The 18,530-nt window shown below is 44.4% G+C and overlaps 1 protein-coding gene across 3 annotated transcripts in view; it reads left to right on the top strand.

Moving 5' to 3' along the window:
• med13a (mediator complex subunit 13a) overlaps positions 1-18,530 on the top strand; it is a 56,719-nt gene that overhangs the window by 16,415 nt on the left and 21,774 nt on the right. For all 3 annotated transcript variants that reach the window (XM_066696181.1, XM_066696180.1, XM_066696179.1), the window contains exon 4: positions 15,850-15,995. In XM_066696181.1, the coding sequence (XP_066552278.1) occupies positions 15,850-15,995 (146 nt within the window). The remainder of the gene's footprint in view (positions 1-15,849; positions 15,996-18,530) is intronic.

Raw genomic sequence — 18,530 nt, 5'->3', positions numbered from 1 at the left:
TCTTATCTCGGCTACGAAGAGAATACAAAGCAATACAGTAGCATTTTACTGATCCTCCTCCTGTAGACACTAGATCCCCCTAGATTTGGCTTCATTTACAGTCTCATTTGACAGGGGGTGCTCTTTGTAGCATGCCAGCACCACCTCTTTTGAGTCCTTCATCTGGGATAACCTTTTCTCCAGGCTCTGCTGCATGATCTTCGTTAAGGTCTGGATTCCTCTACTGGTGGGTCCCTGTGACTCCAGCAGATGCTTCGGCACTAACACACAGGGTATAATGCATGAGGCAGAGGAGTCCGCTTTGCTCATTTCCAGCATTACCTCCTCAACTGGAATCAGGGTGTCAAACAGGTATGAGGTTACATCATACTCTTCTGCACTTAGACATGTAAAATGCCCATGGTCACTTGAGTACACAGTGAGAGCTCTCTTTTGCTCCTGCATCCTCTGGGCATGTGTGTAGTGGGGTGTTGAGGGACACCAACCTCCTCCTGAATGGCAGCAAGACGTTGCTGTGCAACAACTGAATGCTTAGTGTGTGGCACATCTCCTGAGTTTTGCCAGTATGTGTGCACTGCAGCTCAAGTCATGCATCTCCACCAGTCTCATCCCTTTAACCATGTTGACGCCTCCGTCTCATAGCACAAGCAACACACGTTCCTTTTCAATATGCCATTCTTCGAGCATGTTCATGAACATCTGCCCGATGTACTCTCCTGTGTGGCACCCAGACATGGCCCTTACATTCAGGATGACTTGAAGTCTCTTTGAATTCTGGTTCATAAAATGAGTAGTCAAGTTCATCAGGCCTTCAGTTGAGCCTGACCAACAATTGGTTGTGAATGCAATGCTGCTTCCTGCACTTTCAAGAGAGACAAGTTGCTTCACCTTTGCAACAACTCTGTAGTAAAGGTTGCCCATCATCTGTGCGGAAAAACTTTTCACTCCTCTAAGTGTACCTGGGCTCTGCCTTTGACATGACCCAGTACCCTCTACCATATAGCATATGGTTGGATGTCTGTAGCGATCATCTCCATGATCAACTTGTCCGTCTCTTTTGATCTTGGGTCAGTTGGGGACCATTTTGCTGACCTGTCAAATACTTGAAAAAGAGTGGGCTGCATTGACTGAGTAGCGGTCTGTGCCCCTTTCTGTTCTTTTTGAGTCTTATCATGTTCTACTTTGTCTGCAAATTACTCGTATATTTAGGCTAGCTTTGTTTGATCCCTGGCTGACTTTTGCTGTGCAGATATTGCAAACCACTGCACAAGAAGGGTCTTTGGTTTAAAAAAAAATAAAATAACATTCCACACCTTGCTTTTGCTGCTAGCCTCGGCTATCTGTAAAAATAGAAATGAGAGGGAGATTAATACAATTTTGTCTGTGTGGAAGTAAACTATCATGATTTAGTTTGTCAGTTGTAAATTACACATGGAGATAAACAGACAGAGTAAATAGTCAGATATATTTACATAAGAAGCACTTGGATCTTTTCAAATGGATCGTCTGCTTGATCCTACACTATACTTATGGGAAATGTATTGCCTTGCGCACAGCTCCAAAAGCAAAAAAATACTACTGTAACCTTTTCAGACAGTGAGAATTGTTTTAAGTAGGGATGTGCAAATATTTTGATTATCGATAATTCCACAGCTGTTGTCCACGAATATTCAAATAGTCACTCCCTCTCCATCCCATTCAAAATGCGACATACATTAATTTTAAAATAATGCAATGTGACAATTTTTGCAATTGTGAAAAGTTCTGAAATGTATTTTAAAGTACTTATCTAACACAACCTTGTTAAACATGAGTCTGTAAGAATACATTCCTATTAGAAGACGTATATAAATGGCATAGCCGCAGCAATAAGCAGACCACGTATCCCAATATTGTCACAATTTCAAATTAACTATAAAGATTGTGATAATTTATCAAGGAATATTTTGCAATTACAGCTGTAATTGACCCACCAACGTTTATTTTTTATTTTTTTTAATAAATACATTTAATTCAGTAATAGTTTAGCAATCTAAGCTGCAACAGAATTGGCTTAACATTAGCGCCATTGTAGCAATGTTTTCCGGTCATAACAATGATATACAAAATGTATTAGACTGATTTACTAAACGATTTAAGTTTCCATGTTTCGAAACCACTGACACAACATATAGACATACCTGTGTGCTCGAGTTCCAGTGAATAATAAATACATAGCAATAGCTGGCTGTGTGTGGAGCTTAATGATATTAATGTCTCTTGCTCCTCTTTCCTTTCTTGTCGTTGCTAGCATCGCAGAATGGTGTTTGGCTTTTAGGTGGGTTAACATACCAGCTGTAGATTTGTGGTGGTTTAATTGCACTGCACATATTATATACTTAAGTGTTTTCATGTAAGTAATTTCATGCAGAACTTCTGTCGCATTCTTGTAGCGCAGATTTCCTCAGATATGCACACATCGGCAGAATTCAACTAATCCCATTGGTGGAGCTGCACAGATCTGCACAGACGTGCAAAATCCGCACTTATGTTCTAGTTTAGCCAGTCATGGACAAGAAAACTCCCACCCTCCCACCAATATTAATTACCGCTACATAGAGAGTGCAGACTTTACAATAAAATCTAAATCGATTTTTTTTTTTTTTTTTTTTTCTTTGGTCCGTCGAATGTTGGATTCACTTGTTGATAGTGGCCATTGTTAACGAATAGTCTAATGTTTCGGTCCCTTATATTTAGCTGGCTGACATAATTTCCTTTCAGACCTTATATATAAATAAATACCAGCCTAAAATATTATTCAATTAAAAACCTAAGTCTCTTACGATTATAATAACCCTCTGAAAATGAACTGGGAGCAGGGTATTAAGTATTTATTAATGGGGAAACGTTTTGCGTAGCTGAGATTCAGCTGAAAAGAACCACGTTTGTTTACATAATCTTTCCTAGCTTTTGAAATGCAATGTGCAGCTGTACAACATGCGCATGGTATCGACCAATGGCAAGGACTTTACTGTGACTAGAGTCTTTTATACAGGTAACGAGCTGAGATTAGGAGCACTCTCTTAAAGGGAGTGCTCCTAATCTCAGCTCGTTACCTGTATAAAAGACAGCTGTCCACAGAAGCAATCAATCAATCAGATTCCAAACTCTCCACCATGGCCAAGACCAAAGAGCTGTCCAACGATGTCAGGGACAAGATTGTAGACCTACACAAGGCTGGAATGGGCTACAAGACCATCGCCAAGCAGCTTGGTGAGAAGGTGACAACAGTTGGTGCGATTATTCGCAAATGGAAGAAACACAAAATAACTGTCAGTCTCCCTCGGTCTGGGGCTCCATGCAAGATCTCACCTTGTGGAGTTTCAGTGATCATGAGAACGGTGAGGAATCAGTCCAGAACTACATGGGAGGATCTTGTTAATGATCTCAAGGCAGCTGGGACCATAGTCACCAAAAAAACAATTGGTAACACACTACGCCGTGAAGGACTGAAATCCTGCAGCGCCCGCAAGGTCCCCCTGCTCAAGAAATCGCATGTACAGGCCCGTCTGAAGTTTGCCAATGAACATCTGAATGATTCAGAGGAGAACTGGGTGAAAGTGTTGTGGTCAGATGAGACCAAAATCGATCTCTTTGGCATCAACTCAACTCGCCGTGTTTGGAGGAGGAGGAATGACCCCAAGAACACCATCCCCACCGTCAAACATGGAGGTGGAAACATTATGCTTTGGGGGTGTTTTTCTGCTAAGGGGACAGGACAACTGCAGCGCATCAAAGGGACGATGGACGGGGCCATGTACTGTCAAATCTTGGCTGAGAACCTCCTTCCCTCAGCCAGGGCATTGAAAATGGGTCGTGGATGGGTATTCCAGCATGACAATGACCCAAAACACACAGCCAAGGCAACAAAGGAGTGGCTCAAGAAGAAGCACATTAAGGTCCTGGAGTGGCCTAGCCAGTCTCCAGACCTTAATCCCATAGAAAATCTGTGGAGGGAGCTGAAGGTTCGAGTTGCCAAACGTCAGCCTCGAAACCTTAATGACTTGGAGAGGATCTGCAAAGAGGAGTGGGACAAAATCCCTCCTGAGATGTGTGCAAACCTGGTGGCCAACTACAAGAAACGTCTGACCTCTGTGATTGCCAACAAGGGTTTTGCCACCAAGTACTAAGTCGAAGGGGTCAAATACTTATTTCCCTCATTAACATGCAAATCAATGTATAACTTTTTTGAAATGCATTTTTCTGGATTTTTTTGTTGTTATTCTGTCTCTCACGGTTAAAATACACCTACCATTAAAATTATAGACTGATCATTTCTTTGTCAGTGGGCAAATGTACAAAATCAGCAGGGGATCAAATACTTTTTCCCCCACTGTATCTATAAGACAGTATTTGAGTGGAAAACGTGATGTCCAGTCAAACATCAGTTTTCAGCAAACATTTTAATTAATTTTTAATTTTAGTTCCTCATGTTAATTTTGAAAAGTGGTTTAATTCACTTTCAATAGAAATGTGCTGCAAAGCCATAATATACGTTAATCTTCAATTTTGACGAGAATAAACACTAACGAAAACCATGGATACTAAAATGCAGCACAGCTTTCAAAAATACTTTCTATTAGTTGAGAGGGTTTTAGAAAAACATTTTTAATGGTTTATAAGCCCTATGTTTCTCCGTTTCCCCCCCTCCCCCACCATGGCTTCAGTAATGTCCTCGGCACAGCTGTGTATGAGAATCACTTTAGCTACTAGTGGACAATTAAAATAGTTAAAAACTAAATGGTTTTATACACATACTGTAAAACCACATAAACATTTGTTTTTTGTCTGAAGTCTGATGACAAATTTTATGGTGATTTGGAATATGTCTCGCTGTTAGATGGGCCTCGTTCGTAAACTTTATGTACTAACAGCAATTGATACTGTTCGAATTTGAACAAAATGAAAAGTGTCCATCTGGAAATAGCTTGCAGGTGGGGCTTTTACAACGTCTACTAAAAGGGTTAAACTTCCAATTTCCCTTGCTATCTGTCATTTTTTCATGACTTATTTTAGTGACAGGGAATAGTAAATTTTATGACCAATATTTTATTAACTTTTCAACATTGCAGTTCACAAACTAGTAAGCAGCTTACCATAAAGTCAGCAGTCTCTTCAGCACCCTGGATCCTCTGCTCTTCCGTTCTGCTTGAATCCACATGCTGCATGATAGGGTTGCAACAAACCCAAAACGAGGTAGACTTACAATAATCAATCAGAGTGAGGGTGGCGCGGCTGCGGCATCAGCCCTTGATGAACAAAAATATTGGATGCCTCCATGATGCACATCTTTATTGGTGCGTTATCGGTAGAATATGTGCCGATAGCCATATTTCTGTAAAAGGCAAATGTTGGCCGATAATATTGGTCGGGCCCTAGTTGAGTCATTTGTGTTTTCTGTGGATTGGCTCCAAGAGATGTGCCACCATATTTAAAGGGCTCTACTGAGGTAGAGCTGTCAAATAAGGTCACCGCACCCTCATTCCTGATTCAGCCCTCGCGTTACATCATGTCTTCAGTGATCAGGTCTTAATGAGCGTAGCAAGACGCACTCGAGACGTGTCTTGTAACTGATCTCTGTCCTGCAGCCGCTACATAAACATGTTCATGTAGCCAGATTACTTGATGGCACACTTTTAGAAGGTGTTATTCTATATATCCTGCTATTTTTGTATAAGATGAAGTCATCATCCGCTTATTACCACTGTTGCTGAATCTTGCATTTCTGCAGCATCTCTTAGAATTTTTCCAATTGCATTTCCGATGTTTGTCTCCTTCTCTCCCTTACGTTACGGCAGCCGTGAATCTCGAAGGTCTCGTGTGGGAAGTGCGAGTTTCTCTAGTTAGCTCAAGATGTGCAGGCCTTGTGTTGCAGAAGTTGCTGATTTATCAAATAATTATAAAAAAGGGTGTGGTGGAGAGAGACTTGCTGGAACTACACATGAGCAATTAGCCAGAGGCATTGAAGGAAACTGAAAGTGTTACCATGCCTGGCAGTTTGCAATCTCTCTCTCGCTCTCTCTCCTGCACCACAAACCCCAGCCTTACCGCCAATAGAGAACACCTGTGCTGACTGGAACAACAGAAAGGGTTTTCAGTTCCCTCTTTCATACGGTGGTTCAAGATCATTTATTGTTGAAGTGAAAAAATAAATGCAAAAAAATTGTCATCCACAGACCTGTAATCAACTGAACATTCAATAAGTGAAATACCAGTTTAACTTTACATCAACAAAGTTGGACAGCATAAACAAAATGGTCCGGTAGACAGTGAAGGCCGGTGGACGATACAGGGAAGTCATGTTCCTGTTTGACAAGCTGCCCTATCACACCACTTCGCCTGTAGCTGTTTTTTTCGCTGTGCTACTCTGTCTGTAGAGGGCAGAGGGGTTGTCTTTGTTTGCCCTGGCTTTTAGTACTGTTTGCCTGTGCTCGGAAGTCTTTGGGTTGATTCCTGATTAACTAGAACCCCCTCCCTTGTGCTAGCTTCACATTGTTTGCCGTTGTGCTTTCATGGTGCACCCAGCGTTAATGTGACTTTGTAAAGCACTTGGAGACAATCCTCACCTGGAGTAGGCGTCTGTAAAGGGAGAATTGATTATTGTGCTGGTTGGTGCTGCTGGCAGGAGCAGCCAAGATGCCACGCAGCTGTGGGTCTGAGCAGGCCTGCCGCTGCATCCCATCGGCAACAGTTTCCATCAACAGGCTGCAGATCTGTGCGTTACTTTGTGTCGGGGGGTTCTCGCCCTGAAGAGGCGGGAGGCAAAAACAGGAAAGGGCCCTGATTGTTTTCTGACTTGTCACTGCTCGACATTATCAATTTCTACATTTTCCCAACCACCTGCTTTTGCATAAATCTCCGAAAGGCAGACCTTGACTTTTTAGTTTTAGTTCTGTGCACTTTAAATAAAGTGCATGACTGATGCAAGGAAGATGAATTATACGTTCTTGCCGGTATTTGATCACTCCACAACACGCGGTGGAAAAAGCCATTGTAAATATGTTGGGTGGGAATGGGACCATAAAGGGGCTAACCCAAGTTCGGGCATTTGCTGCAAGTCAGACTTACACTCCACTTTTTGTGTTTGTATGTGAAAGGGATACGACTCATTTGATGACGTTAACTTGCAGTCCGAAGTTTTGTCACCTGCGCACGTCCGCATCGGTGCTGTATTTTTGTGGAATATTTTTGGTGATTTATTAAAAACCCATCCATCAGATGTCTTCCCAGGGGAGCAGGGGGATGTTTGTTGCCCTGCTTGACCTGACTGAAATAATTTCCACTATTCAAATATCACTGCTGGCTTCGAACGGGACGAGCGTGGAATGTTTAAGTGGAATCCGGAAAATGTATTTTCTCTGTAGTCCGTGGTGCTGGTAGCTGCCGTTAAAAAGAAGCCCCCCTCGGGGTACTGAAGTGCGGAGGAGGAGCGCTAGCATGCGCGCTGTGTCCGTGGCTGCCTGGCTTCCTTTGTTGCTCCCTGTCAGAGCTGCGAGTGACATCGCTCGTGCGCCGCAGCCTGGGAGGAATCGGCACGGGCTGTAAGTAGGACAGCGCAGGATAAACAGCAGGAGCTGCGAGGCTCTCCTCACGTGACAGTCTCTTTGGAATATCGTGTTGCTAGAGAGACCAGTGGGGGATAAATTTAGCACTTTAGATTAGAAAGTCAGGGCTACAGCCTTTTCTCTCTCTCTCTCTCTCTCTCTCTCCCTCCCTTCTCCATCTCCATCTCCCTCTCTCACTAGCCGTGTCTGTGAGCTATTACAAACTTCAGCGCTTCCTTAACGGCATAAAAGTGATAGGGGATAGCAAAACAAACCTACTAAAAATCAACCCCAGGAGCACTAATAGTCCCCCGGAATTACGTTCAGGCATTCTTTTCATGCCGTGGCTGTCCGTTGCATTTAACCTCGGGGGCTGCTGTGGAGACTCGAGAGCCACAAGAAATTGTCATTGTTAATTCATCAGCCTCCAACTACCCAGTTACCAGGGACTGATTAGCCAGCCTTGTTTACAGCACCTGTGTCATGTGGTCAGCTGTGCAGCCTTTGTCTGCACTGGGATCGTGGGGTAAGGAAAAACAAAGACAATCTAAAGCAAACATAGAAAAATGCCACCCATCCAGATTTCATCCCTGGGTTTTCTGTATTCTACATATAGTATGTGTAGTGTTGAGTTCCTCAATTATTATGTTTACATTTGTTATTGTGGCTGACTTGTTTTACTGCTAGATCAAGTAGAATAATATTGGCGGCAACAACAAATTAAAAGAATCTGGCACTCATGCATGATCCGGGTATTTCAAATTATTATTTTTCTCCAGGTGGTGACACACAATGCTTAAGCCCTGTCAAGTATGGCCATTCATACACCCAGGCAATTAATTAAAAGCATAGACAGACCCTGAGGTTGATTTAAGTGGAAAAGGTCACAAATAGTTGCGGTAGTTTAAAAATAAAAAATAAAGTGCCAGCTTTAACAGGCAAGTTCTGGGCTGTCAATATCTGAGCACTTGGGATGCCTTTGCACTCTTGTTTTCCCCTGTTTTACTTGGTTACTGATTGTTTTAAAAAGTGATAGACACTCCCCAATTTACTTAAGTTACATTCAATTTGACTTCACATAAAATGTTCTCATAGGCCCCATTATGAACATTTCTGAGTTACGTTCAATACATAAAGAGCAAGTAGTGTGTTTCAGTGAAAAACAGTTGCATAGAGTTGTGGAGTGGGACACTTGCTTAAGTTAGGGGAACGTCTGTCAATGATTAGCTTTTCTGAGGCTGGATGCGACGCGTTGTGTTGATGAGTGTGGACAGGCCTGGCAGAGTCTGTGTGGACTCATTACTGGCTCTGTCTGCGCCAGCAGCCCTCTTGACGGTGCGCTGTGAGCAGCAGTCTGGGAACGCTCCCGTCTGCTCTCCCCTCGCACAGCGGGGCTCTGGCACGCCGCAGCGTCGCACCGCGCTGAGCATCGCTCCAATGAGCAGGCTGTTTCACAGGGATGCTTTTTGTCTGAGGAGGATACGATGGCGGTCTCCATCCTGTCACAGTCCTACCTGCTGCAGGCATCAACGGCAGCAAGCAATGCTGCTTTGGTCTTTACTCACAGATTGGCGGTGTCGTGATGATCCCTGTTTCTGAGACTGCGAGAAACTGATGGTTCTTCTAGGAAATATAAACTGCTGAGATGACATGATTCGACTAGCTCTTGGTTTGTTTTGATTTGATCATTTTAACAGCAAATCCATCTCATGTTCAAGCACACAAATGTCAGGAATACAGATTGCCTCATTTAACCAAATTACAATGCAGTTTGATTACTGATATTCCAGAAGACATTTCACAAATCTGTACCTAATGTGTGGAGAGGGGTTTGGCAATCTGCCCCTATCTTAAAAAGAAGAAAAAAATTGCAAAAAAGACAGTAGGCTGTAACGGGCTATTAGATGAATAATGAGCTGCTAAAAGCTTGTTTCAGAGACTATGCTTTTGCTTGTTTGCAAGACCTTTATTGGGATGGGAAACTCTTAAACAATTACTGTCCTTTGTAAAGAGCCAGGGTAAACGCCAGTCTCTGTATTGGTAACTGGCAGCTGTATTTTCAGCAGCAGTGAGTGTCTCAATCTCGGCACTGCAGTAGCGGTGACGTTCCCTAGCGAGAATTAAAAGTTCAGACTTTGCTGATAGGGCCAAAAGTGCGAGTGCTGTGCGGCTCAGGAATGTGGGTTTATACAGTCGGCCGGCTGTATTTCGGGATTTGCGTTGCTGTGGGAATAAGGGGCTTTTTCGTGCAGCGAGTGGTGTATTGTGGCTTCAAATGTTAAGGGTGTGTCTTTACACCGTTTTAACAGTATGTTCCAGAGCTGGTCTGTTTAGGGGCTGCCCAGTGTCCTGTGCCTGTCATGGCTGCAGGCTTGCAGGGGTGGGTGGGGCACGGAGGCCATGGGGGCGTGGAGATGACATCACCATGACAGCATCCCCTTCACTGGCAAGTGCGCTGGGAAATCCTGGGCCTCTCGCTGTTTGAGCAGCTAATTAAAGCAATGTTTGTCACCAGAGTTCTCGCTCCAGACGGCTCTGGGTTAGATAGGTCATTTGGGATCATTTAATTCTGGCTGTGGTGTTATGGGGGGGTAAGATTAAAAAGTAGCACTTTCTTCACTGCAGACCTGCTCTGTTTGGAGTGGAGATCGGACTCCTCAATCGCGCTCCATGGGCATTGCAAGACCAGCGCGAACGAAAGACCTCATTCTCGACCTGAGCCTTCACACGGGGGCCAGATAAATAGGCCTGACTTGATCAGACTTCCTGGCTGCACTGCCTGTTTAAGACCAATTTCTGTGTCAACAGGATGTCTGGAAAGATTTGTGGTTTATCTACTCATCTAAGTATTTTTAACTGTTCTGTGGAATCAGGTGTCATTTAAGGCAAAAGGTTTCTGGTTGCATTTTGGAGACAAGACTTTCACCTGATGAATTTGGTGTTTTATTTGATACCTTTTAAAGCATTTAGTTTTGGCTGAGGGAAGAATATCAAAATGACATCTAAAATAAAAAAAAATGAAAGTAATCTGGGTGTCTTGACCTATTGGTTAAGTTGTGTAATTAATCTCTTGCCATTACAGCACATGTATCTCATTTTAAGTTATCCAATGAAGTGGTGGATACATTTATGTCATATATAAGTATTTAGCAGAGAACTGGAAGAGTTTTGTATAGCCTGAGAGTTTGATGAAGTGCACTCTGAAGTGTGTTTAATACATTTGTGTGTCTGTTTTGGTTACAATTACTCTTAACAGCAACAACAAATCCCAAGATGTTCCTGAATGTTACCGAGTGACGAGAAAAGCTTAGTTTTCTCAACATGGTCACTTGTATATGACGGATTGTGTAACAATCCATCACATCGGCGCTCCTTAAATACTCGACGGCCCACAGGTATCGGACACAGGAAGTGTTGCAGTCTGAGGGGTGTAGGGGGCTGCGGATGTTTCCGTGTCGGGGACCCGTGAGCAGCCAGTGCCAGGCACTGCTTTTTGTTCACTGTGCTCCAGAGGAGAGCGTGGGCTGAGCGCGGCTTTCCCCATTTGCATTGGCAGCTGTGTATTGGCTAGAAACACCTGGCGATTTTAGGCAAATTAGGATTGGCATTTTTGGTTTGCCCTGTTCCCCAGGTACAGAGCTTGCATCAATAATGGCTTTGTGTCATACTGTTGCGCCCCCCCCCTCTGCGACGTGTGCAGAATCATGCCTCTGTTTGGCAGTGTAACCTTTCGAGAACCTTTTTGTTTGTATTTGGCTGTCCTGTGCTCCAGATTTAGTACAGTAAAGGTGTGTGAGCCTCTGTTTAGCAGTGCTGAGGTCAGGTTCTGTGTGCTCTTAAAGGTGGAGACCCTGCTGTGCCCAAAAGACTTTTGATTGGCAGGGGGGCAGGGACAGATGGGCTCGATGGCACCTAAAGCTTAAATGATAAATTCAGGAAGGGGTTTTGCATGTTGAGGTTTGTATATATTGACTGCGCCTGGGTTTTAAAGAGTAACATACAGTTTCCTGTACAGGTGGTGCTTATGATAACTTTTCTCTTTTCCATAACCAATCCAATAATCCTGTCAGTAAGTGGGATTTGTTTATTTTGACTCCTTTGTTGTGGCACAAGTCCTCTGGTGGAGATTAGCATTGTTTGACCGGAAAATCGGGTAATTGTTTAAAGCGTCGGTCAGCAGAAATGTGACCCTGCATCAGGGAATGCTCCAGGCTGTGGCCGGAAGCGAAGGCGTTTAAAGTTCAAAGTTTCACAGCAGTGCGTGAATTAGGAATGTTTAACTTGTGGCGATAAACTCTAGTGCTGGCATTTAACAATCTATTTGTTTATTGCATTTGTATTTAAAGGTACATTTATGTATTAGTTTACTATGTGTGCTTTTGATTATTCACAATCTCATACTGGATTATTAATGATGCACATCCTCCCGCTTTTGGTTTTAGTCTCGTCTGCAAGTAGGTTTGTCTTTCAGTATAAATCTAGTGTTTTCTCCTATTACCTACTGGCTTTAACAGTCCCTTTCAGAGTGTAGCAACAGCCTGACTCTCACACGGTTGCAGTGAGAGTGAATTTCCTGGACGCTACTTTGCCGTCAGCTGTGAAGAATGTTCTCTCTTTGTTCCAGCAGGCCTGCAGTGTCAAGCACAACCCTATAGGTGGCAGCGATCCATTCATTCTCCATTTCCCATCAGGGGAGGAAGTGTTTGTGTGTACAGTGTCTCCGTGCAGGAAGCTCGTAAAAGCTTGGAGAGGGGAGGGAGGAGGTGGGCGGGTTTTCGGGGCTTGTTTCGGTTTGGTTTTCTTCTGCTCCTCGTTCTTGAGCTCGTGTCGGGCGCTGGCTGGCTGCTGCAGCTGGGCTCCTGCACAGTGTTCAGGGGCCCAAGGACTTGTCAGAGCGGAAAACAATGATTTTGTTGCGGGCATTTTCATTGCATGGGTGGTTTGACTGTCTGCACAGACTGGGCAGGGGAGGGAGGAAGCAGGAACAGGGAGGCCACAGTCAACCCGCCTGGCACTCCCTCTCAAGTGAGGAGAGAAACAGCAGTTACATGATATACATAATTAATAAATAAATAAGAATAACGCATCATTAGAACATTGTGGGCACAGAGCCTGGCAGTCATTTATCCCCCCCCCTTTGTTACATTCTTTGGTACATTCCTCTGACGCTTTGACCTCCTAGTGCCCTCTTCTCTTTCCACCAGAGAGCAGTCCTTGTTTACATCCTGAAGTGGGGCTTTAGCAGCACGGCCTCCCAGCGCCCTGCCCTCGGAAGCGCACTTTGCGGCCCAGTGGCAGTCTCGCACTTGTGGCCGCCTGTGGGGATTAGGACTGTGGTGTTGTTCGCCAGCTTTGCGAGAGCTCTTCAGAATCAAAGCGCTAGCTGTCAGCTCGGAGTTTCTTTTGTTTTTAATGTGGACAGCATCGGAGATTTAAAAGCCTTCAGTCTGAACCCCAGAGGAGGCTTTTGGTTACAACACACACACAATATTGTAATACAAATAAATACAAATATAAAAATCTCTGTGGAAAAAGATCAAGACTGTGTAATCTGCCATTGAAATGCTGACCGGACGCTACACCAGCGCTCGCTAGCAAAGCTGCGTTGGGATCGGCTGACCTCTGTGTCTTCTGTCTGAAAAGTATTTGATGCCAACTCTGTAGATTTACCTTCAAACAAAATAGATTTTTTTTTTGCATTATTTCTTGGCAAATGGGTGTTCTGTCAGTGCTAGGCGCTGCTGCTCTCTTCCGTTTCTCAAGAAATCTTAAACGGCTTAATATGATGCTGTGAAGTACCCCTCGTCTAATCTTTCAGCTGTGGGGTTTTTAATAAGACTCTGCAACCCGTGGAGATGGGGGTGGAAGCACTTTTTTTTTTTTTTCCCTTGGCTTCCCTTGAGTTAATTAAAACATGACCGGGGTCTATGAATGAATGAATCAAGCAGGTCCGACGACAGGAATGTAGTTCTCGCTAGGACACCTAACAGCTCGCTCTGTGTTCTCCTGTTCGTTTGGGAATGTTTGCCACCTGTGCAGGGGGCATGCTTTGAGACTCGTGCTCATTTCGTTGTGAGGAGAAAGGTCTCTGCACATCTGCTAGTGTAGGCTTGAATTTCTTTCAGAGCTGAAAGCCACAGAGGGGTGAAGTAATTTGTTTTGTGGATCCTTCAACTGAGTGTTTTCGTTTGCGTTTTGTTTTTTTAATTCCACAATTTGTTTTCAGCGATAGTCGTTGTGTGGTTCACAGGCAGGCAAATGTGTTTCACGGAGATGTATTTGCGCTGTGAGTGGGAGCTGGAGAGATTTAAAAAGAGGAGGGGGGAGGCAAAGTGCACGAGGTCTGAGTCACTCTTTTGTTTTGATCCTTTTCAGAGACCCTCACCCTGTAATGTGACGTTTACAGTCTGTAACAAACTATAGGCTGGGAAAGAAGAAGAGAAAAGAGAAAACGAACCATAAAATATCCTGTGTGCGTGGGGGGGGGGGGTTGCTCACCTGTGATGGCTGTTGCTGCCAGATTCTAATGTGTCGTATTCCTGTGATGTGAACGTGTGTGCTCCACTCTTACGGCCATCTATGTGAACTCTGCTCGGAGGCACGGTGGCTCTCGCAGGCGGCTGTGGAAATCCACTCTCGCCAGGACATATTGAAATGATCGCCGGTGACGTCTCTCTTGAGCTGACGTCCCGTTTAGGAGCTGCCTGCAGGTTTTGCTCCTTGTACGTCAGACATGCTTTTATTTCGCCGATTGTTCGATAAGCGAGTCCTTTTATAATTCTGAGCTTTCACTGAGAATAAAGGACACGTGAGGGCTTGCGATCAAGTGTTCACTCTCCTCCTATAAATATGTATAGACACTTGCTTTCTGCAATTGACAGCTCCAGTGAGTCATCTGGTTTAATCTGTCTAGTGTAGAAGGTGTAAAGTTGACCAAGACTGCCATTTCGTCTTCGGTAAGAATATTTGCTAAGGTATTATCATTAGGCTCGGGGCTGGCCTTCAAAACCTGACCAGTATACACCGAGAAAAGCAGAAGAAAATAGTTTGGATGAGTTTGTTTGGAAAACGGCAGCTTTCGAGTCCTCCATATTGGTAAAACACACACAGCCAGGGGCTTAGTTCCTATAAATGTGTGGCATGCAGTGTTTACATCACAATTAAGCTGGAGTGCGACAGTTTTGCCAGTGCTGCTGACAGAGTCCTGGTGGTGCGGTTAATAATTTAGCAGGGCCTCACGGTGCGCACTGCACTGTCCCCTGGTAGGGGTGCATCTACATGTGCACGTGCGGTTGGCCGCCACGCGTGGCTTTTGAATTGAGAATGAAGATGTATTAAAACCCATCAGCCTCTAAACAGCCATCGGCTTAGTGTGTCTTGCTCTGGATTCCCTGGAAGTGGGTTTTCTGAGAAGGTGAGAGGTGGCTGTTCCAAATGAGCAGCCCTGAGGTCTGTGCCTTGAAGGGATGAAGGCAAAGTACCGGGCCCTGCCTCTTCACATCAGGCTACCCATCCTTTGAGTTTGTTACATTGTTGTTTCTGTGTTAATTTCCCGTGTTGCAGGTTGTTTGCACTGTGCTGCAATAGTCCTGCATGCACTGCCGTTATATTCATTGCACTGTGGTTTTGCGAGCGTTTCCCGGTTCAATCCCAGTAATGGTGTATTGTTGGTGGAATAGCTTTTTGTCCTTGTGGGTATTCTGAAATCAGCAGATTGTGCACTTACCTCATAAGGCTAAAGTGTAATAGACAGGCATTACCAGTGGCTTTCAAAGGACTTGCAAGTGGATCTCGTTTACTGCTGTCAGGTGCTTTAATAAAACCTGTAGAAGAAAGAAAGAAAAATAAGTGTTCCCCCCAGACACCCCTCTCTTCCTTTCTTTATTTTCTTTCTTTTCCCCTCAGGTTTTCATTCTTTACCTGCTTTTGACTGTCACTTTGAGACACACAAGACTGAGAGCTTCCAATAAAAGGAATACATGTGTATATATATTTCTCTCTCTCTCCCCCTCCCTCCCCTCTTCCCCTGTACATCTCTTGCTCTGGCTGACTGAGCAGTGGGAGTATTGTAATTTAAGAGGATGAGTTGACTCTACCAGGCTAACAGTCCAGCTCTGGTCACTGTGTCTTTGAGTCATTAAAATGCCCTTTTCCTCACAGCTGTTGCCCCACACCACCTATTGTGTGCGTGTGTGTATAATTTGACATCACTGCAGAGACTGATGTTTGTGTGTTTTTTTTTTTTCCCCTCTTTGTTTGCCCACAGCGAGCACTTGTCCTGCGCCTTCACCTTCTTCCTGCACGGTGACAGCAATGTGTGCACCAGTGTGGAGATCAACCAGCACCAGCCCATCTACCACCTGAGCGAGGGCCACCTCACCCTGGCACAGCAGTCCAACAGCCCCTTCCAAGGTCAGTACCCCGAGCTCCACGGGGTGATGAGACCCCTCGGATAATTACTTTGTCTCTGTAAATGATGTGTGATTTATGGTGCGGTGACTACAACCACAGGCTTCAGTGCGAGAGAGAGAGAGAAAGATATTTATTGATTTTAGTTTCTTTGGTCTCAGTTGTTGTCACGAATTATGAATGGGCTACGTTGTTTAAAAAGCGTCAACCGGAAGTGCGAACCAATGGAAACTGCCATTGAACTTACTCTATATATAGAGAAACCAATTAGTGTGGCATCATTTTCCTGCCCCCTTGAATTTAAACTGCCCCTGACTGTTTCCCCGTGTGCATTTAGGGTGAATAATCACTGGGTCGTTTCCTGCTGATTTGTTTTCACAGTCTGGATTCTAGTTAAAGTGTGGCTGTTTGTAGTAGCAATTTCTATTTTGTTTTTCCAGTTGTAGATAAACCGCTCCATAACGAATCTCATTCCTTAGCAAAATGTATTTTTCCTGCCAGGCAAATTGCACCAATTTCCCACCCTTTATTGTGGCTTATCACTGATTGTATTCCACTTCAGATGTGTTCTTGGCTGCATCGTGTGCATCGACTGCCCCTGATAAATAGCTCGGGAGCAGATCTGATGAAATTGTGGTGTGTGTATCATGCCGCATGTAAATTGTTTGCCTAAGCGCTTTCTTATTGTGTGAGTCGTGTGTATTGATGTATTGGCCGTGGGTTGAGTCGGGGACCAGAGGTAAATGGCTGGCAATGTCTTGGATTTTAGTGGCTATTTATGCTTAATCTTTTGCATCTTAAGATGAGAGCACATTGCCAGTGAGGCACATTTGAATAAAATATATTAACTCCCATTTAAAATATGTATGTATGCTGCCTTTATGTGCAACAGAAAAAAGATTGATCTCGTGCACAAGCACACAAAAGAAAAGCTGTGCGTATTCTCAGTGTTTGCAGAGTGTGGTGAATGCAGATGTGACTTTTTGGAAGCGGTTTGTGTCGAGTAAGAAAGTACTGAGATTTATGTCTCTATGCAGCTGAAAATGATCACTAAGGGAATTTAGGGCTAAATAAATTAATCCAGATTGCATTAGCGTCGTAGCGTCATTAAGTCGTTACTGTCTCAGTCTGTGAAGTGCTCGACTTCATTGGACGCCCTAGTTTTGCGAGAACACCCTCCTGTGGAGAGAGGAATATGGATCCGTGCGTGGCTTCACTCACACACAGCCACTTCTGGATTGTGCATTCTCCAATCTGGTTTAATTTTTTTTTACTGCATTTGAAGATCAGCCTAAATTTAGCTCATCAAAAGCACCCTATATCCCTCTCACGGTGAAAACGTTGTTGCAGCGAGTCAGTGAGATCAGCACAGTGGCCCCCCCAGCGGGCCCGGTTCTGTAACTCAGGGGAGACTGCTTCGGAAAGCCAGCCAGAGAAATTGTCCTCCTGATTGTTGGGACAATCTGCGGCCTTGCTTACATGATGCAAGTCATGCTACGTGCAGCCCTTTACTGGGAAAACGCACTCGCCTCATTGCACAGATTTGGTGCATATCTGATGTGCTGTATGGGACAGTGTCCCCATATTTGCACTGAATTCTGATCTTTTGCCCTCCTGGCATTTTGAAAGGCAACCTCACACACACATGCAAAATGGAAATAAATTCTGCATTTAATTGACGTTAATAGAATCACTACACCCTGTCAGGAATGCAATCTGCTCTTGGCATTCTGTAGCCACATTCAGAAATTTAAACGACACCATGTAATAACTGTGATTGTTGGACGGGTCTTATTACTTTACCCTTTACAAAAAAAAAAAAATGTTGGTTTATCATTTTTATCATATTTATCATTCGTTATTTATTGGATTCAATCTGTTCCAACTGAGGATTAAAAAATATAATAATTGGCGCATGTCTGACACTGTAAGTGTCCTTTGACTGATGATACGTGTTCCGTGGAAGTGAACTGACCTTGATTCCGTTGTGTGCGCGTTGGCTCTTTTGCCAGTTATTTTTGTCGGATAAAGCGAGCAGCAATAGCGTCAACTTCCAAACACTGCAGCTGAGGAGCACCGGCGGGCCTTTGAGCCAGTCTGGATAACCATATCCCATAGGATGCGGTGATCCCATCACGCTGGGCTCCCAAATGGCTCTGACAAGTGAACGTGGTCGCCGTGGCTGGTGGGGCTCCAGTTCGTTCTGCAGAGAGCTGTCCAGAACTGCCTGCGTCGAGCACAAGGTACTGCAGCTTTCCTTTTGATTGTCCTCCCTCTGGAGCTGGGGCTCCTTGGGGGAAATCTTGCTGAGGCATGCTTTGTTCTGGAGTGAAAACTGCTGCGAGCGGCGTTGTTGTTTATTTGTGAAGGTTGTTTCGGTGTGTAAGCTGCCTGTGCACAGAGCCGGCTTCCCAGGGCTGCTGTTTCTGTGATGTGCTCTGTGTAGAACAGGCAGGGGAAGCCCTGTAGATACCGGATAGGCGTGAGATTAGATACTGTCCTGTAGCGGCCGTTTGGTTTAGGGTCTCTGTATTTTAA

Source organism: Amia ocellicauda, chromosome 22 (genome assembly GCF_036373705.1).
Source record: "Amia ocellicauda isolate fAmiCal2 chromosome 22, fAmiCal2.hap1, whole genome shotgun sequence".
Lineage (NCBI taxonomy): Eukaryota > Metazoa > Chordata > Actinopteri > Amiiformes > Amiidae > Amia > Amia ocellicauda.
This window is presented reverse-complemented; position numbering and strand designations above follow the sequence as displayed.